Consider the following 25,787-nt stretch of genomic DNA (forward strand, 5'->3'; position numbering starts at 1 on the left):
ACAACAATGAAATTTTATGTTTTATCTTTCTTATTTCTGTCAAAAACATAATGAAATATAAATGTACAGCAAATCACGCTTACAAAATAATTAGGATTATTTTGTTCTTAAATGTTTTTTAATATAATGGCAATATGTATGTAAATAATAAACTTTTTATTAGAAAACTTACTAATGTTATTTGTAAAATACTTGAATGTGAATGCCTCAAAAGTCCCACTGTGTTTTTTATTTTATTTATAATCTCTGTTAATTGGAATGTGGCATTGGTAGGATTTGAAACTTGGTATATGTTAGTTGAGTTATTGCCTAATTGACTGAATTTAAAAACATTTCAGTTCATTGGCAACTACTTATTTCTCTGCAGGAACAATACTAAGGCTAAAGGGCCCAATCTTAAGAATGGCTTTTTTGGACTCTCAAGGAGCTTTAATTCCACCAGCATATGAATCCTGGAGGGAACCCAATGCACCTGAAGATAAGGATGATAAGGAGCGATTGAAAAAACGGAGGCCAGTTTCAGTGTCGCCCTCCTCGTCTCAGGAAATCAGTGAAAATCAATATGCAGTGATATGTTCTGAAAAGCAGGCAAAAGTGATCTCACTGCCCTCCCAGAACTGCATTTATAAACACAACATAACAGAGACTTCTTTTGTCCTCCGTGGAGATATAGTGTCACTGGGTAGTAGTACCTGCCTTGCATGTTTCTGTGCCAATGGACACATTATGACTTTTAGGTAAGAGAAACAAATTCTAACATTTTTATCATATGTAGCATTGTGTGCAGGTAGGCTAGTATTGGCCAACAGTTATATTTACCATTATTCTATGAAGAACTTTGCATTAAACCCTCATGGAATGCATACAAACATTCCCCAGGATGATGGCGCATGTTGAGGATATGCTTATAGACATTTTCTCCATAGCAAGTACTTGTCGTAGCTGGGGGCTCACAATCTTTGAACAGCTTGGGCCCATACTGATGATCAGAAACAAATTGGAGCTTTTCCCAATTATGTGAATGCTTTGTCAGCTATTAGAAAAAGATAAAAGCCTTAAGCCTGCAGATGAGCACTGCAAGCTCAGACTGCAAGAGCGTTTAAAGTGTGATATGTTTAAATCTTTTCAGGTGCAATGAAAGTATTTTAATTACCTAAAATTAATAAAAATAGCCCGTCAACACATATTATTTTTGAAAACTGCAGGGTTTTCACTGAAACAATATATTAACTAATGCCCTATAAAATATTTAGATTATAAATTATAGATATACAATTTAGCCATAAAGTTATTGCCAGGTTAACCGACACATGCTGCTGCTAAGTTTGATCTGGTTATAAGGCTATGTACACACGTGCATTCATTGTCGTCGGAAAGGATCTTTCACAATCCTTTCCAACGACTAATGACTGGACAATGCATGAACGAGTTCTGTACATACAGCACCGTTCTGCTCCATAGAGAGGGGAGGGGGAGAACAACAGAGTGGCACCCCGCTGCTCTCTCTCCCCTTCACTTTTCTTTACGACCGTTCATTGTCATCTTCTGTGGATCCGCCAGGACGGTCATTCGGACGATGAGCGTTGTACACACGCAAGATTCTCGTCCAATAGCGACCCTGAGCTGATTATCGGACGAGAACTATTGCACGTGTGTACCCAGCCTAAAAGAAATACTTGAAGTAATTATCTTTACAGATTACAGCAGACTCCCACTACTGAACCTATACAATAGGAAACACATTAACAAAACTCTTTGAGTACTACTGAAAACTTACAGCTACATGAAAGCTGTAGGCCCCAGGTGCCTAATTGAGCACTGAAATACGTCAGTCAGTCTTATGTATTTATTCATTTTTTATCAAATGTAGAAAACAAGATGTTTAGTTCTGAATTGTGCTGGTCGGAGTATTTCAACTTCACTATAGCTAATATACCAATAATACTTAGCTCTAATATAATTTTACCTAAAGTCCCAATAAAAAAAAAGTTTAATAAGCCAAAGGGTAGAAGTTTGGTGGGTCTGGTGCATCGAAAGAGTCAATACCTGACTAACCAGGTAAGGCAGGTGTAGGAGTAATATTATTAACATACAAATAGTCAGCTCACACGGTGTTAGAATCAGACAAACACTTCTTAAACACAGTTTCAGTACCAGGTCAGAGCAATGGCCGACAACACCAAAGATAACTATTTGATTATAGGGATAAGCCCAGAGCTACATAAAAAAGCAGTCCATAAAAAATTAGCAGGAGTATTTCAAGGCATGAAAAATCAGACAGGATTCAAAAATCAGACTAACTTTTCCTAATAAGGATACAGATGTGCAGTGCAGATTGATGACCCACAGATAGCAAAGGTTTAAGTAAGGATGACTTTTACCAAAAGCACATATTTATTAAGCAAAAAGTTTACATTTTATAATTGTTTAAGGTTTTTCAACTTTAGTCTTTAAGTACTGGCAGTAGGTCACATATTTTGGTGTACATTGCATTGGTACCCTGTACAAATAACTTTAGACCCTTCTTTTATGCCTATCATTTGTATACTCACTAGTCATGACAACCATTTGCCCTGAGTCTGTCTAATTTAAAATCCCATAGAGTACCATTGTCATGTTGTGACCTGCTGCCAACTTTGCCTTTTGTTTATTTTACTATATACTATCTAAGTGCATCTGTACCTAAATTACCCAAATCGTGCTTATGGAGGAAAGGGGTTAGGTTTTTTTTTTTTTTTTTTTTTGGGGGGAGGACCCAGATGACCAGCAATGGGAAGAAGGTCTCAAAAATTTCAAAAACTGAACCTTTTCACCGGGATCTAGTGACTACACTGGGGAATGTGCTTTTCAATACTGCTACTAGTTCCTGGTAAACTGATAAGCTGTATTATCAAAGGAAACAAGAATGTGTCATGTGTAACTTTAGCTTTGATAAAGAGGGAAAAAAGTTCCCTTTAAGTGATATGCATGGATCAATCAAAACATTAAAACAATTTTTAGTGGACCGGATAATAATAAAAATCTTGTTACAACGGTATCTGTTGAGTAGTGGGGTATATTAGGAATTTGAGCCCCTTTTACAAAAATTAAATTGTGTTTAGTTCATGGGGGGCGCCCCTTTGTTCAGAGCTACGGTAGCGCACACTGCTGAAAAACCATGCTGCTGACCATGAAATAAAGAAAAATCTTGCTCTTTAGCCACAGATTCACAAAAACTCCTACAAAGGCCAGGTGAGCATTCTTGTTTAAACCATGCAGATGGACAGTTGTGTGTGCATAATTTACCTGGGTAAATACACTTATGGCAGTGTGGCTTAAAGGTTCTGCTGCTAGCTACTTTTAGGTTTTAGAGCCCATTGGGCACAAGGTGAGACCTACACATGCTTGTATTGTTTTGGCCGGTCAGTGCATGTATGTGTTTTTTGTGATCTGAAAAAACTACTCTTTGTTTTATGAGGTGGTTTCATTATTGTTTTATGAGGTGGTTTCATTATTTTATTATAACCACCTGAGAAAACTTAATTGTTCTAATATAGAAAGCTTTAGTGTCCTTAGTGTTAGGGCACATACTTTAGGGAGAGTATCCTACCAAAAAAAAGTAACCCATCTTGCAGGGAAATCTTGAAATTACCATATTGGTAGGCAAATTTGTGAACACTTCAGAAAGAAAACACATTTCAGTGACTTGTGCAGCAATAATGTTATTAACAAACTTTGAGTTTGCTTGTATGCTAGAAAAATCAATAAATGTATGTATATTTTATTGAGGCACATTTGTGACTGAAGAAATACAAAGTTGGTGATATGTATAGGTCTGCTGAAACCAAGCTTCTTTTTAAAACAATGTAAATACAGTATTAGTCTTAAATGGTATGTTGCAAAGAATAATGGCCACATAAAGAGACAATGACTTTAATGTTGCTTCTATAATCCCTTGAACTTTCCTGTTAGTCTCAAATATTTACACTGATCTTCCTACAATTGTGTAGCTGATTTGTTCAGGTTGTGATGTAAGATTATACATGAGATATGAGAAGCAGTTCTGAAATTCCTGGGAAACTTAACCAAGTTAAAGCCCAACCTGTGCCAAGTTATTTTTAGATTTGGATAGTTAAGGAAAAGTTACAATCTCTATTAGGATTTATTGCTGTGCAGCACAGATGGCAATAATAGAATCACTGTGTAATTGTGACAAAAAGGGGTAAAACTTGTTAGTTGCATTGCTGTATGCATTCATATTGAATAGTCATCTCATTTCCCTTGTGGTCCTTGGAAAAACTAAAAAGAAACCTCATCTGTAGGGGCGACATCAAGCTATAGGAGTTTCTACCTTGCTCTTGCTCTTGATAAACAAAATGTGTTAGTTTTGTGATGGTCCCATATCATCTTCTCCATATGAATAGAACATAATTAGTACATTCTATAAATCTATGTAGCACCCAACATGGTAGGGTATATATTTCCCAACCTCCCTGCAGTAATGGTGCTTTAGGAAATAAATGGTTTTGTCACATCAAAAGCATATAAAGGTGGTTGATGGTTGTGATGCAGTCAGCTTTAAATTTTAATCAATCTTAGCTTACTTTACTTTTTAGGATTTTTGGTTATTCCTTCATGGTGCCTGGAGGTAACCAAAACATTTTCTATAGAAAATGCTTATCAGCCTTTTATCCATTATTTTTGACAGCCCAAGGCTAATGTCAGTTAAGTTTCATTGGCATGTTGTTCATTGGGAAGGTTGCACCTTATTGTTGTGGTCTGTTGGAGCAACCTTCCATTACAGCTATAAACATTACAAAAACATAAAACATTGGTTAGTGGTTTCCTATCCAGTAGAAATTGCTCAATTAACCCTTTGCAACCTTTGCAGAAACCCAGTGGTTACATGGAACCACAGAGAACAGCTGTATTACATCATTTATAGATCTTTTGTCAGGTAGAAGAATTCTAATTTATGCTTTTGCTCTCTGTATGTAGATTGGCTGGAATTGTTTTCTGGAGGCAGCCTATACAATACTAATCCAATATTTATGCAATAGATAAGCACATGCTTATTTAATTTTACCTAATTCTTTGTTAGTGGTAATGAAAATATTTTAATAATAATTTTGGGTGAACTGTTTTCCCTTTTTCTTATTTGATATAAACTTGTCTTTTCTGTTTTCCAAAGTTTGCCAAGTTTAAGGCCGCTGTTGGATGTAAATTATTTGCCGATAACCAACATGAGGATAGCCCGAACATTCTGCTTCACGAACAATGGGCAGGCGTTATATCTGGTCTCAGCTACTGAAATCCAGAGAATCACCTATAGCCAAGAAACCTGTGAGAACCTACAGGTAATGTTTGTCATTCTATGGGGGGCAAGATAACTAGTTTTAAACACTCCTTTTAGTAGTGGAACAATATGCTGATAGAATGCTGTTACCAGTGTAAGGGTATAGATATGAATAGATATATCTACGAAAAAAAATCATCTGTTGGCTGGACTGTCTTCTGGAAATTATTTGGATGAGTATATAGTGCTTCAAGTTTAACAAAATCCAAAACGTTTCATGGTAGACTTAAATTGAGAAGAGAAGGGTTAGATCCTAGTCAAGTTTTAATGGCTTAGTAGACAGAAGATGACCAGACAGGTCAAACACAGATGAGTTTGTATCCACAGAGTGCTGCACATTTTTCTGTCTACCATGTTTTAAACACTATGCACCCACTATTTTTGACGGATGAGGTACAGGAAAGGCTGTTTGCAAAAAATGTTTTAAGTGCTGATGTTTTCTCATTGTGGGGATTCACCCTTCACAGAAACCACTATCATTGTGATAGAAAGTAATGGAAAATCAAATAATGCAAAGTTTTAACAGTAGTCACTCGAAAGGATAAAGGGGAAGTCCCCCCAATTAGCACATCTGTTATAGTGATAATTCCACCACACTTAAGAGATTTTTCCTCCTACTTCTAGGTGTGTCTCTAATACAAGATGTTAAGGAAATTCTTCCTATAACAAGACATACACTGCAAAATAAAAAAGACAGGCATTTATTCCTTACTCTTTCCAAAACTAATGTTTGGGGTTTAGATTTAAATTAGGTAAACCCCATCAGTGCAGACTACTGGCCTTTTAAAAAAAAAAAAAAACCAAATATGCTTATTCTATACAGAGTTCTTGTTCTTAGATTTTATTACTATATTTAATTTGCATCTGTTTGTATTCTAGTCATATAATGGATAGGCAATTTATTATCTACATTATAATTATTTAATCTATTCTTTATTTCTTGTACATGAAAAAAATTAACCCTGTTTATCTTTTTTTAGGAAATGCTAGGGGAACTGTTCACACCAGTTGAAACCCCTGAAGCCCCTAACAGAGGGTTCTTCAAAGGCTTGTTTGGAGGTGGAGCACAATCACTCGACAGAGAAGACCTCTGTGAGTTTTATATTTTCTCTTTATTCTTTTTACAGATATCTGGGATTGTACATAAATTACAATGAACCTATCTGCATTGAAGTATTGAGAGACGCCACTGCAGAAGTGTGCGGGGGATCAGATCAAACCAGAAGTGTGACAGTTACTGCCCTGTCAATTGCCTAGACCTCTATTCTTGTATAGCTAGGTTCACACTTTATCACTTCAGTTTCTTCTTCTCATAGTAGATAGTCCCTTTCAAATGTGTACACAAAATAGGAGTGAAAATTAAGCAGAAAGCATGTATTACAGCAACTTATGTTAAATGCTAAGACAAAATGAATACAAAATAAAACAAAATTCATGTTCTCAACCCTTTTTTACCTACAATCCAATAACTGGATTGATTTATTTTCTCAAGGTCCCTTCATAAAGTCACAAGTCAAAAAATTAATTTGTCTTTTCCAAACTTTATCCATTGACCACTGGTGTGGAAAAATCAGGTCCTGGTATTTTCCAAAAAAGCATGGTTTGTACTGCCCCAAAGCTACCAGATGGATCAACCTGCAATGGGATATATTCTTTTCAAACTCTGAATTGGGAGCCAAGGCCTTCACCACTCTATGCTCTTACCTTTCCCTTCTTGCTGTGCATGGAAAGCTAAGATCTGCTGGATTTTCATGCACCTCCTTCCTATTCTGATCTTTCCTCTGCACTGCAGCATGGTCACACTGCAACACCTTGTTACAGTCATTTGGGGTTTTAGATGAGGTGCTTCCATCCAGTCTGTGTTCAAAGGTGTTTTTGGTTTCATTACTATTCTGTGCTTTAGATCAGCGGTCCCCAACCACCGGGCCGCGGCCCACTACCGGTCCGCGGCGGTGTTTTCAGTGGGCCGCGAGTACATGATCCATTATTGAAAACGAAGCGGCACCCAACCACCATCCGCGGACCGGAAGTGGTCCGCAGCGGTGTTTGTATGAGATGCCGGTAAATGTACACAGTAGTCTGTGTACAAGCAATGCGAGCACATGACATGCAGCTCGATTGGCTGTCAGATGTCATGTGATCGCTTTGAAGCAGCAGAGGTGCACAGAGAGAAAAGAGAAGACGCCAGAGTATGTCTTCTCTTTTCTCTCTGTGCACCCCCCCCCCCCGGTCCTCAGAGAAATTTCCTTCAGTGAAACCGGTCCCTGGGGCCAAAAAGGTTGGGGACCGCTGCTTTAGATTACATCTTTGTTTACCTGCAGTCTGCCTTGACCTCCTGTCTATTTTTCAAATATAAAATGGAAACGTGACCAACTATTATGGGTTGGTGTGAAAATAACTCATGTAGACAAAGCAGGCATTTCTTTTAAAAAACATCCATGCTTAAGAAGGCTTCAGTTACCAAGTAGCAATATTTTGAAAACATCCTTGTGGAGGTAGATTTAGCAAATAAATACGTGACTTCTAATCGTCTGTAATTAGCTAGGCACACAAGTTATTGATTCTCAAGGTGCATGGGATGCAAAGATCTGCCGGATTTTCCTATCTTCCCATGAACTTGCAAATTTATTAGCTATTTATAAATTCTATCAATCATTAAGATGTGGGAATGTACTGAGACATAAAGCATAATTGCCCAATGGTCTAAACATATTCCTGAAGGCATTACTTAAGGTTACTTTACCTTTTATTTTCCATGTTTTAGTTGGAGAATCAGCATCTGGGAAAGCACCAAGGAGCCTTGCTCAGCACATTCCTGGACCTGGCGGCATTGAAGGAGTTAAAGGAGCAGCATCTGGTGTTGCTGGTGATTTGGCACGTGCTAGGTTGGCCCTGGATGAGAGAGGACAGAAACTAGGAGAGTTAGAAGATAAAACTGCTGCCATGCTCACCAGTGCAGACTCCTTCTCAAAACAAGCTCACGAGGTAACACAAATACAGTATTTATTTTACCAGTGATTTCGTACCTGTAAACAGAGATGGCTATCTAAATGTAAAAGCTTGATTATGCTGGGGTCCAGATGATCAGTATAGATAATTGGATTATTTTGGTAATTTCACTTTTTGGCCATATAACTATATGTATGTGGAAGCTAAATTTAAACTATTCTTTTATTGATTGTCAAGTCTTACAGTAATTTTTTACATTTAGGCTTCCATTGATTTGGAATTGTTATGTAAATGTGTTCTGACCTGTGTAGTTCGGTTGACTTGTCATTAAGGAAACACTAACTGCATTCTTGTTGTGAGTCAGTGGCTCTGTAATTATTAAAGCCAGTCAACTAGCACAACAGGAAACTAGTATTTGCAGATGACGGTAAGTGTTGGCACCCCCATATTTCTGTGGTTCAATAGAAAATTAGGGGTCACATCAATGAGCACAGCATGCAAAGCAAAAGGAGGAACTTAATAGCAAGCAATTTCCACAGTTGTCATCGTAATTACAGTGGTAATTGTGCTATTATTATTATATACTGTTTTGACAGGTATTATTAATTGCTTACTTCTACCTAATGTATTTATTAGAATAATAATTATGGAAAAGTTAGGTTTTATTACGTATGTATACAAACAATGTAAATGCAGTTACTGATAAATGCACTTTATTTAAAGAACATCATGGGAGTTTATTCATATAATTCAGTAAGCTGTTTTTTGCATTCAGTAAAAAAATAGGTTTCATGGATGGGGCCAAAATAGAAATTATGTTACAGGCGGGAAAGTGCATTTTATAGTTTATAAAGGGCCAGAAATTGACTGTTTACTTAAAAATCTTGCCCTGTATGTTGCCCTTTGGGACTGAAGTTGGGCAACCTGGACCCAGTTGGTAAATTCTACCTCTGATAGAAAACTAGGTCAATAACTTATAAATAAGATATCCCTAAAATGCTGCAAGGACAAAGCTAACCATCAAGTGCAAAGTAACAAGGGGAAGGCAATAGGAAGTACTTAACTGACAGCTAATAATTGTTAACTAGGACTTAAAATAAAAGATGTGAACCTACCACTATCATCATCTCTGTAGTGTAATCATGTCCATGGCCCTTCCGCTCTGTTTCCCAGATTTATATACTGCTGTGAAATGTAAATATCATTCTACTAAATACTTTGAACCAAGGTATAAAAATTAAACATTAAAATGAAAAAAAAATATTTACCATCATGATGATCATATTGTGAGTTTGACTGGTACAGTTTACTACCAGTTAAAAATACTGCCTGTTTTTAGTTTTAATTATTAGACACCTACAAAGCAGCAGAGACAGATGTTTCTAAGCAGATCATTAGCCAAATAGCTTAAAACTGTTTACCGTATTTTTCGGACCATAAGACGCTCCGGACTATAAGACGCACCAGGTTTTCCGCACAAGGGAAAACAAGAAAAAAAAAATTGATTTGATTTCCCCTGAGATCCAGCGTGCGGCACTTGTGCCCGCCCACGAAGGCGGCGCCGATCGGCATTCATCAAATCAATCGGCGCCGCCTTCGTGGGCGGGCACAAGTGCCGCACGCTGGATCACAGAACAGGCAGAGATCGGCGCAGCCGGGGACCGGCGGGGACACAGGTAAGTAAAAAAATATGCCCCTGTACCTCTGCATTCGGACCATAAGATGCACCCTGATTTCCCCCCCACTTTAGGAGGAAAAAAAGTGCGTCTTATGGTCCGAAAAATACGGTAAATATTTGATTGTGATGTGTTTTACCTGCCAAATATTTACATTCATTTAGTAACTATTGGGATAATTATAACTCTGCCATATAACATGTGGTACTGTCCTTTACTACTTTTGATGATTGAACTATATACAATTTTACTGTTCCTCTCCATGCAAGGCATCACAGCTCCAAGGCATATATGTTGTAGCACACCACAATGCACGGTAACAGAATATGAAGCATTTTGTGATGCAAATTATTGCATGATGCAACCTAACCTACAAAAAACGTGTGAAAATAATGCACAATATTTCGAGCTTTAAAGTTTTGAAAAGAAAAATATTTGACTTTTTTTTCACTTTATGTTTTGCAGATGATGTTAAAATACAAAGAAAAGAAGTGGTATCAGTTCTGATAAACCAGACCCAAATATATCTGTTTGACTTCACCAGGAAGAAAGATTTTAACGAAAACACACATCCATTTTTCTCAACATTTCTTTCTGCAGGACAGTTGGGATCAAGGGATGTGCATTCATTTTGGTTACTGTTTCCTAGCACAAATCAAATACTGTCTTACCTCAGTCTTGTGGCTTTAACTGAGGAGCATTACATTCAATCAAACAGAAAGAGTCTCAGTATTTTCTCCAAGCTGTGTCATGAGGGACAAGACAGGAAGACTGCAGCCAGCAATTTAGGTAGTGTGAAATGACCCAAGGAAGAATGACCAAGAGTGAATATTGTTTGTTTGTTTTTTTGTGTTTTTTTTTTTTCATTGTTAATATTTTGTGCTATTTTTTAATTTTTTTGTCTTTACGGGTGTTTCCCTTTTCTTAAAAAAACAAAACAAAATGGCGTTATTGAACGTTATACCTGGACTACTAGCATTGGCTATCTGTTGGTTGTCCACAGATTCACCTGGTTCTTATGGGACAAAAATAAAATTTCTGTTTTATCTGCAGTAACTGCACAAGTGAGGCCAGAGAGATACCTTCATCTGCAGAAAATGATATGTTGCTTTCCCTAATTTTGATGGCACTTTGACCACTACATATTTGTTTTCATGTCTACATCATTATAGAGTTGATAATGACTGTAGAAGCATAGTTGCCAACAATCTTAAGTGAATTCCTGGGACAGTTGTGGCCCCTGAGCCAAGAGTGTCCTGACTTTGCCAGGATTCATCTGTGTATCTCTACAAGTCTGTACATTTGCAGGTGAAGGTTCATCCACTTTTTCACTAAAACCCTAATCTAAAAGAGCAGTCCAGATCTGTTGGTTTATGTCACGTTTATTTATTGTCCCTTAGCACCTTATGAATTTTATTTTTGGGCTGTTGCGTTATTTTTGCCTTTCATATGTGGGAGCTCAGAGCTGCTTTACAACCTTTTGCCTCCTGTGATAATCGTTCTGAATTGTTTTCACATTAAATGTTCTGTTGCTGTACTGTTCATGAACATGGGTACCCTAATGTTAAGAAGAGGTTAAGAAGATATCTCAATTCATATATTTAATGTTTGTTAAAAGAAAAAAAATGCAAAATTACAAGTTTGTTTCATAAATTTTTAACTGGTGAACACCTTTATTTTATTAGTATTTATAAGGAGATCAACTAATAATAATTTACTCAAAAATACCAAGTGAGTAGGTCAAACATACACATAGCATCTATTTCCCTGTATGGCACAAAGTAATTATTATTTATATTTAATAATACATGCATCAACCTGCCTCAAGAATCTGCTAGGAAGATATGCCAAGGAGCAGTTATGTTTAGTATGTTGTATGTAGTGTGGTTTCCTGAAAGAGGCTTTCTTTTAACAGTGAAATATAATGCATATAAAATGCACAGAACAAAAGCAACAAATTGAAAATGCAAAGGAGTTGTAAATGGTCCTTTCTCATATTTATTCTCAGTTCATTTAGAAAATTTAGTCCAGTGTGCTCAATTTTACAACATTACAAATTTGACAATTGGATTTTGATAATGTTATAGTGATAAAAATTGGACATTTTAATTGTTGCTGAGGGATATTTCATGTATGTCCATATTTGACTTAGTTGATAAAGGATATCTAAACCCAAGAAAAACTAAAATCTTGCAGCTTACCAGTACTTTTTTCAGTATGTTCTTTCAAGCTAGGGACATATTTACCAAATAAAGACCTAATACCAAATACCTGTTGATCTTGCCAGAGATGCATCATTCTTGCCACTTCTAATGAGTTGATCCTATCTCTTCCAAACAATTGATCCCCCCAATTGCCAATGTCCAAGTCCAGCTTAGGTGATAACCATAGCTTCCCCCTTGGTACAATGGAGTTAGCATGGCAACCCGGAGGCTTAAACGAAGGACTTGGTAAGCTGCAAAAAAAAAAAAATATATAAATATATATATATATATAACACACACACACACACACACATACATTTCCTCATTTTGGTTTGGGTTTAGATACACTTTAGGTAAGCCTTACAAAGTACTAGGATTGGAATGCAACAATGTTTCCAAAGTTAGCCCTTTATTACTGAAAGAAGTAAGAAGCTACAAATACCACTAACCTTGTTATTCCCAAACTGGTCCTCAGTGCTCAATAATTTTATGGTTGTTCTGAAGAAAGATGTCTTTTTGCCAACAACTAGAGTCAGTTTTTTATGTCCAGTACAAGAGAAAGAATGTTTGGTTGATGTGTGATGTCAAAACCTATCCTTAGTTCAGGTGCTCTAAATAAAGCCCAATCAAACCCTTATCAAACAAGGCAAATTTTCACTCACCACCTACTTCCCAAGTTCTGCCCTTACTCATGTAGACATATTTTTTCGTTTTCACAGTAATACATGGAGACATTGATGGGTAAGGGGGAGGACTGCAAAAAGGCACCACAAAAAAAAACACAATGGAAAAAACATCAAGTTTAGGTATGATGCTTGGACATAGGATAAGGATAGCTTTTTACAGGTGTAATAGATGTCCCTCGATCATCATATTTATGTTGAATCTTGCCTGGTTTAAATTAGTTTCCAAAATAAGATGCCTTTACTTTTTCTAGGGAATTTTCATGCAACACCTTTTTCATTCATGTGACTCGTTTCATGGTAGGAATCCACTTACTCACACATAGACCATCCACCAAAGCCAACTGCAAAAACTAAAAGTTCCACTTAGACAGATGCCTTTTTTTCAGAAAGCTAGCTTTTGAGTCAAAGTCCAAGGTTCTTTATGGATCCACTCACCAGTGTCCATTCTCTTAGAGAACTATGCATTTTCAGATCTGAGTGGACCTAATGTTCTACTTTTAGTGTCATATTGATTTAACCCTGTACCCAATGGCTGAATCTAGAGAAAATTTGCCTTGTTTAATTTTGGGTTTAGTTGGGTTTTTAGGTTTTGGATGTTTTCCACTTATCTTGACAGAGTACATGTGAAATGTTTAGGCTCAAACTATTTATGCAATTTTCAGACACACAATCAGCACAACCAGACATCCTAATAATTCTGCAATTAGACTTTCCAAGTGCATGTTACTGAGTCCCGTATTGATAGCTAGCCAATCACGACTTTATTTTGAATTACCTTGGATTAATCACATGAACAGCATTGTAAAGCATGTGTTCATGTTATGTCAGTGTCATGTCTGGAGAGTCCAATGAAATTTTTGAAGTTGTATTATGTTGCTGACTTTAGAATTACTTGTATAGTTTGGCTTTTACATTTTTTTTTTCCCTGAGGGCCAAAGTTTGGACTAATACCCAATTCCAAGCTGGATGGTTAAAGATGATCTGAGCTGCACAGTCATATGAGGGGTTCCAAGCCCACATACAAAGCATTTGTTAGTGTGTCTTATTACTCCTTTTCACCAATGTTAATGTTATGATCTGTTAGCTGAGGTAATCCATTCATTTATTAATAGTTCATTTCTTTTTAAGTGCCTATAAAGTAGCTAGAAATAAATGAAGTGTAATTTCTTATTACAGCAGCATTGTACATTTGTAGTTTGCATGTACAATTACAGTATTATAATGTTTAGGGCATGCAGTTCTAAAGATATATTTTTCTATTTATTTTAATCTTTTCAGTGGCACTTGTCCACAGACATTTTTTTGGCATGTTGCAGTCATGTGATGACCAGGTCATGTGACTGTGATAATATATCTGTGCTTTGAATAAAATTAGTGAAACACTCCAGTGTCATGGGTAATGGAAGCACTGCATCTGGGCACTGACTGGTTTTTATTATATTTAAATAAATATATTTGTGTATGATCAGAAGAACAGTGCAATATATACACATGAAGGAGAATACAAAAAGTCTTTACCAATAATGGAAAATATAAAACATTCTATAATATAATTATTCATATTAAAACCATTAAGATGTTTTTTTATGAGCAAGGTGTATACTTTCACATCTATTTTTCTTATAAGACATAATACAAAGTATTTCAATACCCAGGGCATTCCCAAATTGTTGTGAACCATCAAACTTAAATGCAACATTCATTCTCCACAAAAAAAATATTTGTTTTAGAAGTAAGAGATGCAAAGTTATGGCAGGCTTGTGATAATAGCATTAAACCTTCATCAAAGGATCCAATGTTTCAAATTTCTTTTTTGTTACTATACCTATGTTAAAACCTTGAACTGTTAAACCTATAGTCACGCAATCATTCAGGATGATAATAGCACATTATTGTTGCATTACCAATAATCATCCTTTAGCATTTTATTTATAGTAAATTCCAAAAACAAGGTATTGTTTTAACATGGTTCTATTATTAAATAGCAAACGGAGAGACTCAAGCAAATTTAGTATTTAAATTATCTGAGCTAAAACAGCCATGCGCAACAGAGAATTGAAAGTGAATTCCAAGGTCCTTAAAGGTCAGGTCTGCCATCCATATTTCCATTAAACCTACTAACTTCTATAAGCCTATATACACTTATTGTTTGCCTAACCAAGATCTGTCAAGGTGGTGCAGGAGCGGAAGTGGTTCCATTTGTAATTATGTTGTCACATGCAGAAAAGAACAAAGAAGTTTGGGGGGAGTAGGGAGCCTTAAAAGTAATTCAAACATCTAAGGGACTTAAAAGCTGCCTATTTTTGAGTCTTTATTTATAAGGCTTTAGCAGATGCAAGGCAATGCACAGTAAGTAATGGTGCCACATACAATGCCAAATGATAAAAACAAAAAGATTTTCTTCTACTTAGGTCTCAGAGTGTAGTTGTTTCTCTGCAGGAAGATAGACACTCCTAAATTCAGTGGAATACAGACAATACTGGAAAGACCATGAGCGCATACTGCTTGAAGCTAGAACATTGTGCTGGCCATGCTTTGCTTCAAAAGCTTTTACTTTTCTGAATATGGTGTACGCAGACTTTCACAACTGAAATGCTTTGGTTCAAGAGGGTGAAAGTGGTACAGTTTCAACATGTGGATATTATGGAATAGAATATATGCTTTATTGCCATCTCCCATGAGAAGTGATTTCCATCCTGGGACAGGAAATTAGAGGGGTATTTGTCCAGTCGGGCTGCAGCAATAAACACTCTCATTAGGTTGGGGTTAGTTAGGTTTTCATGTCTGTGATCCTAGTAGGGAGATTTCTGCTTGCTTCTTGTCCTGGTACCGATGATGATATTGATGGCCAGCAGAGTCTGTGCCTGAGTGGCTAGATGGGAGGTACATAAATACAATAGTATGTGTGTCTGTGTTTTTTTATATATATATATATATATACACATTTTTTGGTTATATTTGATTAAAAAAAATATACATATAGATTATCATAAATTATATATAAAAAGCACAGGAGTTTCAAACTAGAGGATATATTTAAAAAATGAATCTTTTGCATAAATTGTTGCTCGATGCATTGCATATATAGGTTATTAACAAAAAAAAAGCCATTGTGTACCATAGAACTGTGTATAATGAGCTTGATCGTGTAGAACTGAGCAGATCATCAGGTCTCAGACTTTGACCGGGCACATGGGGGAGAATACATTTCTGAAACTGATGTCCAGAGTAACAGACCTTTCCAAAAGAGACTTGCTAAACTTAGTAAGACTGTTAATAGTAATATTTTTGTGGAAAATATTAACTGTGTGTGTATAAAAGGGTTTGTGTATACCAACATGGAATATTTGACACACTTATAACTTAAGCTATTAAATATATGGTTAGGTTTATATGAAAATAACTGAATTAAAGACCTTGATTAGATATTCTTTATCGATTTCCATGTCTACCTTTCCAAGTCTTTGGTGCAGTTTTGAGATTTTATATTTGTGTATGATGGGGATAAGTGAATGAGAATGTTATTGCTTTTATATGATAGTCAAATATAAAACATTGCATTTAAAGCATTGGTATATGTACTTGATATGGGATATAATGTTTGTTTATCCTAGGAGATTCAATTAGAAAGAAATGTTTACCTCCATGGTTTTTATTGCTGTACTATTTTTCCTTCCCACTCTGAAATACAGCAGAACTAGGGTGGTTTTAGAGAAAATGAAACCTGGTGTAATCTGAATTGGGGCTCCAAATGCACAACATTTTAACTTCCTATACCCCTGCCAATCCACCGTTTGAGGCCCTGGAGTAGGTAGGAGTCGTGGGAAATTGCCCATTTTGCCCTGAGTAGAACCTTAACCTCATCATATAGAATGCAGAGTAAAGCTGCATACACACCTGCAATTTTTCTCGTTGGAAAGGATCTTTCACGATCCTTTCCAACGAGAAAAGACTGCACGATGCATGAACGGCCCGATAATTGGCCGATACCGATTATCGGGCGAGAAAAATTTGCCGTGTGTACGCAGCTTAAGGCTCCTACAGGGAGTTGGCCCACTCTTTGTTATCATCTAAGATTGCCATATACTGAACATTGTGCCTCTTCATGTAGTCGTTGTTTAATAGTATAGCCAGCACTTTTATTTTGTTGCTGCTGTTTCAATATTTAAAGTGAATCTTCCCACAAATTGGTGACAGTAGTATCCTTAAAATCAGACCGCTACTACTCTGGTCACTGAATGCAATTGTCTTCAAGTGTATCACATGTGGACATTTTATTTTATACAATAAGCTCAATTCACAAAACATTAACACACAAAAAAAATCTTTATTTGAGCACCATGACTGCAATTTTTAGGAACTCATTGGATAACTCTCTCTCAAATCAGGATCCTCATCCTGGTGAATTGAGACTGAGGAATCTCTTGTATTCCAACAGAGAAAAGGACAGATAACAACTGTTTCAATAAATAGCCTGAATGACTGTATTTGTGAACAATAGGGTGTCAGGATCTCACTTTCATTATGAATATAGCACACCCTTTTAATCATTGCTTTAAGTAGACAATCAAAATGAGCCATTTCAACATTCATTTACAAAGCACAGTACAGCAGAAACAAAACCGCCAATACTTTCCAAGGGCTTATGTTATAAAATAGGCAGTAAAACAATACTGCTGGTTCCAGTAAATACTGCTTGTACACTAAATGTTGTGATTCTTTTTTCTGAACTACTTATTAAAACTAAGTGCAATGTCAATAAATATGAAATGATAGTAATTAAAAGTAGTAGCTAATTTTACTTAAACCATAATACAGGACTGTGGGCAGAATTTTTTCTTTACAAATATACCTTTTTTTAAGCTTCAATTTTTTTTTGCTGGTTGAGTCTGACATCCATAAACAGTACAATACTGATAAACGCATTGGTTATTACAGGTTCTCTATCTTCCACTGAAGGCAGCCTTTTGTTTGATCATTAATACTAGCTAGGTTAAGTTTGGGCCTAGAATGGGTTGATCTCCCATTCTGGTACATATCCAGCTGCTTGTTATCAGTAATTTAGCCATTTGGGGATAATTTAATAAAGTTTAGGTTGTTCACTTTATAAAGTGAAATATCACTCTGCAAAGTGTTATCACTTACATAATAAGAGAAATGAATTCCTCCTGAATTCAGCTATCCAACCAGGTGCAAGCAGAAAAAATATATATATAATTAATATATACACTATGTATTTTTATATTTGCTTGCACATGATTAGGTATTCTTTTGTCACATTTACATGTAACAATATAGATATAGGACTTCTTGTTTTGAACTTTTTTTATAGCGTTGTAGCATGTATGATGGGCAATTACAGTCAGATGCTTTTAGAACTTGATGATCAGATCTAATGGAACATCAATCAGATGAGGTGTATAATTCAGTGTTTTATCCAAATTAATTGTAGCCTGAGTCTGTATGATTCCTGCCAATTTTATAGGCCTGGTTACATACATGCAATGCAAACATGAAACAAAGCCGAAATGAATTATGATATGCATAGATCACAGGCGTACATAATGTCTATTTGATTATACACTGGTGTTCAATGTGTAAGACACAGTCCTAGATGTTATTGCGTGGTAAATAATTGAAGTTTCCTACTTTTGTGATAGAGGTTCCTGCAAAATGAACTACATAATATATGAAATCACATTAAAACACACACACGCATGCGCGCACACGCGTTTACAATGAAGTTTATTTTTCTTGGAGTCTCTTCGAAGCACCAGCATATGGAATCTCGCACACGGCTTAGTGCTTGAACTTCGGTACACGGAAGACACACAACACAAAGATACTAATCCAAATGATTTCTCAAGCACCCTAAAAGTTTAGCACTATAGCAAACCACATGTTGATAATTTCTGCATATATGTGCTGTACCTAGTGTGCTCACGTGTACATGCATTAACAAATAATTTGCTGGTTGCGCACAATCTGCTGGAGATCCTTAATTAAAGCAGACTCAAAATGTATGCGTGAGATGAGTTTTCAGTTTTATTTTTATTTTGGAAAATTAAAAAAAAAAAAATTAAATGTTAAAGTGTCTAACAATTATCCCAAACAATTAATATACAATAGTAAAAATAATAAATTGTAGTATCCAAAATGGAATCTGTACTGTAACACGTGTAATATTTGTTTAGGAACTAAATCCTCCCACACTGCAAAAATATAGATGGAATTTGCACATCTTTGTGTAAAGTACAAAATGTCAAGAAATCCAAGATTCAGTATTTAACAGTTTCTTTCTTATGGTTCCTATCCCCCCACCCCCTCCCCTGCCCACTGCAGCTAGCACCATTTGTTTCTATTTCATCACTCCTTTATCTGGGAGTGTAGTAGCCCTCCCCTCTGATATCAGCAGTGAGTCCTGCACATGTTAACTGGTGGTGAGGCTTTCTATTTTGGCCGCCCAAAAGCTTGCATGTGTAATAGGGATGGGGGAGGGGGGCAGACATGTGGCTGCACAAAAAATCCTGTGAGTAGTTTTGCTTTAAGAAAATGAACATAGTAAAACCCTAACTATTAAGCCTATTGGTCTATGTTCAGACAAGCCCTGTGGTTGCAGTGCAGTTACAACTTCCTCATGCCAGTGAAAAAGTAGCTTTTCCCCATATCAGCCTTATAGAAAATGAATGGGGGCGGCAGTGAGTAGTACCAGTAGTGCTCACTGCTGCCAGCTGCCAAATATGCAGATGCTGGTTTTTTAAAAACCATCGCTGCAGCGTTAGTAACGGAGCAGCAAGGTGCCAGCCGCCAGAATCCTTACTTCGGAGGCTGGGTCTGAACCTTCCCTAAGGCAGGGTGTAAAAATATTCCAAATATTCTCTGTTTATCTTCTTAAGTTCAATTTTGGAATTTACACAGTTCATACTAATTAGTCTTATACAAAAATGTAATGAGCATGATAAGGTATTATTCATTTTCTTTAGTGCCAGTGATTGCAGTGATTTTAAAATTTGGGGAAATTACAATGTATACATAACAGAATAGAATAGGCAATAAACAACAGATATATTAAATAGCTGTGGCAACAAGAACATACATAAAAACATGGCTAGAATAGGATCCTCTGACTGAAAGTTCATATGAAAGTACAAGAAAAAAAATGGAATACTTGTAAAGAAACTGAATGTTTATTGAAAAACATTTTATGCAACCCATAATTTTGCAGTCATTTGGGTATATAAAATCTTTTCCATTTTCAACATTGTCATATTTTTTAAAATAGTATTTGTCCTGTATTATGAACATTGATTACCTTATCTCAAAAGCAGCATATGCTATATAAGAATAGTTCTGGAAATCTATTTTGACCAAAAACTCCCATTCATGTCAGAAATCAGTTTCATACTTTCAGTCTTCAATATTCAATCTTCTAAAAACTGTATGGCCAGGCCAAAAAAATTACTGTCCTCTTGAACAGTAAAAAAAATTCATATTTCTGTTAAAGCCATATCAAACAAATATTGAAAATGTCACATATTTAAAAATTTCCAAGTTATATTTCTACTCAAAATACATAAATCCTTATCAATAAAATGAGTATTCCTAACTGCAAAACGTAATGTGTGCACTTTCCATCAGTTTTATATTTTCCTGTAGAATCTAGAGGAAGTAATGTGCAACTCATGCCAACAGACACCATACTGTATCTGCACTTTACCTTTGGTTGTGATCCAAGCGTTGCTGTGCAACCTGGAAGCTCATGACTATTAGAGAGATGCATGTAGTTATATGTGGGATGCGGATATTAAGATTCCTAACATTCATGTGATCTGCAAATCCTGCCGAGTACTCCTTGGGTGGCTCCTAGGCAACACAGAAGTAGTTTCGACCCCAATGGAACCTGCCTATGGAACCGGACTTCTTTGCCAAAGTATATTTCCTGACAAGTTGCCCTAAAATAGTACAGTGATAGTTGTCATGCCATTTGAAGGCTGTTAGCAGATTAGTCACATTTACAAGAATCTGTATGCTGATCAGTATTTCAGGAGCCATAACCAGATTCTAGCTCCCTTTATGTTGCTCATGTCAGCTTTGTTTAACAACGTTTCCTAACCCTGCTCCCACACATTATTCTGCACCTCCTAGAAGCCCAGCAGAGATTTCCCAACCTTAATAATCAAATTTGTAAAATTTAATGTGGAGTATTTATATTAAATTAGTCAAAACTAATGTTGACCCTCAATGGGCCAGCTTTACAAAGGCACTATATACTGGATATCATAGCCTATTAGATAATTACTGCAAATCATAAAATTGTGTTTGGTATCAAGAATCTAACATACTTATTAGACCAGTCTAGTCACATAGGGCAACTGCAAACATTAACAGGAGACTTCATCTGTGTGGCTATTGAGAAGTTTTTATATATAGAAAAAACCCTCTCTATACCATGATAGTACCTTTATTAGTACTTCTATACCTCTTAGTACTTTTATTGACCACAGTAAACTATTAACCATATGGTGCCATTGGTCTGTTGTCAGACTATAGGCCTTCCTAGAACAAAGCCGACACATTAACAGCAATAGTAAACCACATGTATTTGTCATCCTGTAATGGTTTTCTCATGGTATCCAAAATTAGAAATCACAGTTTAATGCCAAAGTTTCTACATGTGGATCCACACAGTGCTCGTGTCCACAACAAGGAAAGGGGATGAATCTGTGTTCATCTAAAATTGAAAAACGCTGTTAAAAATGATCACTTTTCATAACTTGGGCCCACCCAATGCATTACTAGGAAATCATACAGCACGGTATTACCAATACTCCATTTAAATTACAACTTGCACTGCGATACCTACAGCAATCTGACTCTTAAAATAAATGTTTTGCCCAGTTTAATATATTTACAATGTATTTTAAAAAATGATTTGCATTTACATTAGTGTTCTGCACAAAAAAATATAAATAAAGGTTTTATTTTTTATTGTAATGTATTTAAGCATATTTTTAAATGTTAATAATAGAGTAAAAATAAAATATGGAAAATAAAGTGAACAGCATGGTCTGCATAGAGGAGGATTATAACTCTCTTTATAAATGTATATTTAGGATACAAACTTCTGATGTGTTGTAACTGTGCCCACAATTTAAACTCAGACAAAAAGGATCTGAATATTTTTATTTAAAATGAGTACATTTAGGAGAAAAAAATCACATGCCTGAATGCGTTTCCATAATAATTGCTCCAGCATTGCTCTATATCTCTACTATATTTGACACAGTCATTGAATAGGAAAAATTGAGCACATGGTTATCACTGATTTCTGTGGTAATAACCAAAGATTATCTGGCATCATTCATTTCTGCTTGAATAAATTATATTTCATTGAAACTGGTTTTATAAGTTGTCAGAGTAATGATGCATATTTTCTTCCATTTTATGTAGTGTAGTTATAATCCAGCAGAGTTAAGTTGAACCTTACAAGGTTTGCATACATCACACCCCTTGAATAGCAAATGTCAATTTAGAACAAAAAATGTTGAATATATCTATACACTTGCTACTTCCTGTAGTCACATCTTTGGGCCTCACTGGTAGGATCCTGGAATAGATGAAGACCCCACAAAAACATGCTCATTGCACTGCAGATGTGCATTTGTATGGGTTTTAGATTACTTTACAAAGATCCTGTAGGAAGATACAGCGATATCAAGTGGGGCAATAGTTTAGGGTTTAAGGTAAATTTAGTGGGGGGCTATACAAATCTTGCATTTTCATTCAAGGTCCACTTGAACCTTAAACCTGTGTGGACATCAACTAGTGCCTTTGCTGACATGCCCTGATCATATTTGCCACCCAAGTCAGTGGAGCAAATACTCTGAAATTCCCTGTGTCATACCCTCCCACATTGCCAAGCCTAAAGATTGTCACATGGGAAGAGCAGGGAATGCCAGCAATGTTCAGCTATAATCCGTCAGGGCATGGTCAATAAATGCCCAAAAACCTGCAGTGGTGCTGATTTTGGGATGAAGAAAAAGAGAAGGGGAGATAGGTTGGGGCACTGTGTAGAGGAGTTGTTTATTTTTTTTAACACAAGCTTCCTTTTATGTCATTTCAAGTCAAATTTCTTAGTTTTCCTTATAATGGCCATCAGAGTTTTAGCAGTGAAATACCATTTTGTGCTAACCACCATTCAAAGGGGTTGTTTGCCTAATTATTGCCTAGTGAACCTCAGCCATAACATTAAAACTAAGTTACTATTGCTGCTGGAATTTCTCAATTTTGCTTTCTGGATTCATTAAAACTATTTCTGATTTAATTTTCTTTACCATTTTTTTTTCTAAGGTATGTCCTTCAACGTATGGGCATTATTCAATGTAAGCGCTTGTAAATAGGCGATTCTATGTTATTAGAAAGAAATGTATTAAAAAGCGCACATGTTTTTGAAGAAATTATTCCATCATTTTTATGCATAATCTCTGGGAAGATGTTTAACCATCAGGTTCTGGTTGAGTGGAAAATGTTGCAAAGTTTCCCAATGGCTGCTTATATCTTGTATCTGACTGGTTGCAGGCAACAAAAAGACTCTGGATATAGAGCCACTCTTCTGAACTGTATTTATTTGCTGAGAAATGTGTGTTTCTTTGAAATGAAGTGGCCTCCAATGTAGTTTGTTTGACATAGATATCATTGCACATTGATGGCAATCATCTTTTTTTTTTTTATTTTACCATTTTTTTTGTTTACATTTTACACAGCTAGTGTCTTTACCTGATGTAGAATAATGTAGATAACTAGTCATCCATCACTAGCCAAACAGATTTAAAACCGTGTGCCATTTTCAATTTCTGTGGGTGTGTAACTTTATCTGCTGCCTCAAAGTTAAACAATCAAAGAACTTGTAAATAGATATTAACTGTGAAATGGATTAAAAAGTGTAATAAAATGAGTTGAAACAAATGTGTATTTTAATTAGAAAAGGTAAAATATTTTTGTTTTAAAATTTGGATCAGTGCAATTTCTCTGTTGATAAAAGGTTACAAGATGCAAGAAGATTTCATTGTCCCTTTTTTTTGCTCCAGTATAAGAGGTAAATGCATGTTAACTTTTCGTATTGGTTTTCCATTAAGAAAACTTGTTTTCCAGGATACAAAATAGAATGTTTTCAAAGGATGGACAAATCTAAATGTAAATGTGCAGTGACATCAGGATCAGTTTTTAAGTATCCAGGGATTGTTTACACTTTGTTGCAGTTAACCTTTTCGAGAAGAACAAAGGACTAAGGAGTAAAAAGTTGCATGGCAGGTCTTTGAATAACCCTTTGCACCTAGCTTAAATATATATGTCTTAAGGGATATATGGGTGGGATAAATGCTACCCTTTTTGCTTCAGTGCACTTAAAAAAAAAAAAAAAATGTTCATTTAACACCACCATATCAGGAAATAAAACCTGGAAAATAAGAGAAGGAACTTAACTTTCCAACTGCCAGTATCCCAAGGGTTTAAGTCCCTGGGAAATAGTATATAGATTAGATGTTTTTTTTTTTTTTTTCCAATGATATAAGTGCCACCCCTTAAAGGAAAATAGAAGTAAATGTAAGAAAGAAAATAGAGTAGTGTTTTTTTTTTTGAAAACAAAGCATATTTTATATATGTTTAAATATGTATGTACAATAAGAAAGCAAAAGTACAAATATTAAATATGCAGTACAAGTAATGGTAGTTCTAACCCTATGCAATCTAGTAGACTAAATAGGACAAACAACTGCAAAATATATCTCTCCTATTGTCAAATATATTGGTTCCAAGAGCGAAGAAAAAAAATGAAATTAGGCATCATGCAGTATGGTTTTCTTACCTAACCTAATGCATTTTACCTTTTAGGCATCCTCAAGGGATAGTAAAAAAACACTAATGCAACTATCACATAAGGCATATATACAATACAATGTTAATAGTATTGAAATAATAGGAAAAAACAACAAAGTCAAAAAATGTTATTGTTTCGTATTTCAATAATTCAATTAATACTGCATTGGTGGATTTTTAGGTGGCACAAACAAACAAATAGAATAATAAAAATCTAATTTAAATCAATATTTGGTGTATACCCTTTGCCTTAAAACTAGCATCAATTCTTCTAGGTAAACTTAGACAATGTGATGGATTTTGTAGGTGTCAGGTGTATAAACAATTATACCAAAGTCAGGTGTATAAACAATTATACCAAATAGGTGCTTATTATCATCATTTTTATATTTAAGTTGTAACACGCTCATTACTTACCCATATATGGGTGTGATGGTTGCTTAAAAGTGAGAGGGGAACAGCCAAACTCTGCAACCAAGGTGAGGTTATTGAAGACAATTTCATGTCACAGGTCATACACCATGGCAAGACTGAGCACATCAACAAAACACAAGGTAGTTATAGTACATCAGCAAGGTATCTCACAGGCAAAGATTTTGAAGAAGCACAAAGACACAGGCAAGATTGAGAAATGTAGGAGATGATGCAGTGGGTTAGTCAAGGAAACTTAGTGGGGCAGTTATAAAAGACACATCCATGCTTACTTCCCTTCAAAATCAGAAGCAGAAGCCAGCAGAGCCATCATCTCAGATCTGGCAGAAACCTGTAGAACCCAGGTACACCCATCTACTGTTTGGATAGAGGAGGTCTTCATGGAAGAATTGCAGCCAAAACGCCATACCTCAGGCATGGAAATAAAGTCAAAAGGCTCAACAATGCACAAAAACATAAGAACTGGTGTGCAGAAAAATGGCAAAAGGTGGTCTGCACAGAGCAGACATGAATATTTTGCTGTAGCCAAAGGCAGTTTGGGGATTTGGTCAGGATTATTGGTGTCCTCAATGCTGAGAAATTCAAGCAGATACTTATCCATCATGCAATAACATCAGGGAAGAATCAGATT

General features: G+C 35.8%; 1 protein-coding gene across 1 annotated transcript in view; it reads left to right on the forward strand.

Moving 5' to 3' along the window:
- STXBP5 (syntaxin binding protein 5) overlaps positions 1–11,620 on the forward strand; it is a gene marked incomplete in the record, with an annotated part of 197,039 nt that extends 185,419 nt beyond the window's left edge. Inside the window, 5 exon segments of the mRNA XM_072409289.1 lie at positions 368–737; positions 5,171–5,336; positions 6,316–6,427; positions 8,100–8,320; positions 10,426–11,620. Of these exon segments, the coding sequence (XP_072265390.1) occupies positions 368–737; positions 5,171–5,336; positions 6,316–6,427; positions 8,100–8,320; positions 10,426–10,467 (911 nt within the window).
- Positions 11,621–25,787: the final 14,167 nt, after the last annotated feature.

The sequence above is a fragment of the Pyxicephalus adspersus genome, chromosome 4 (genome assembly GCF_032062135.1).
Source record: "Pyxicephalus adspersus chromosome 4, UCB_Pads_2.0, whole genome shotgun sequence".
Lineage (NCBI taxonomy): Eukaryota > Metazoa > Chordata > Amphibia > Anura > Pyxicephalidae > Pyxicephalus > Pyxicephalus adspersus.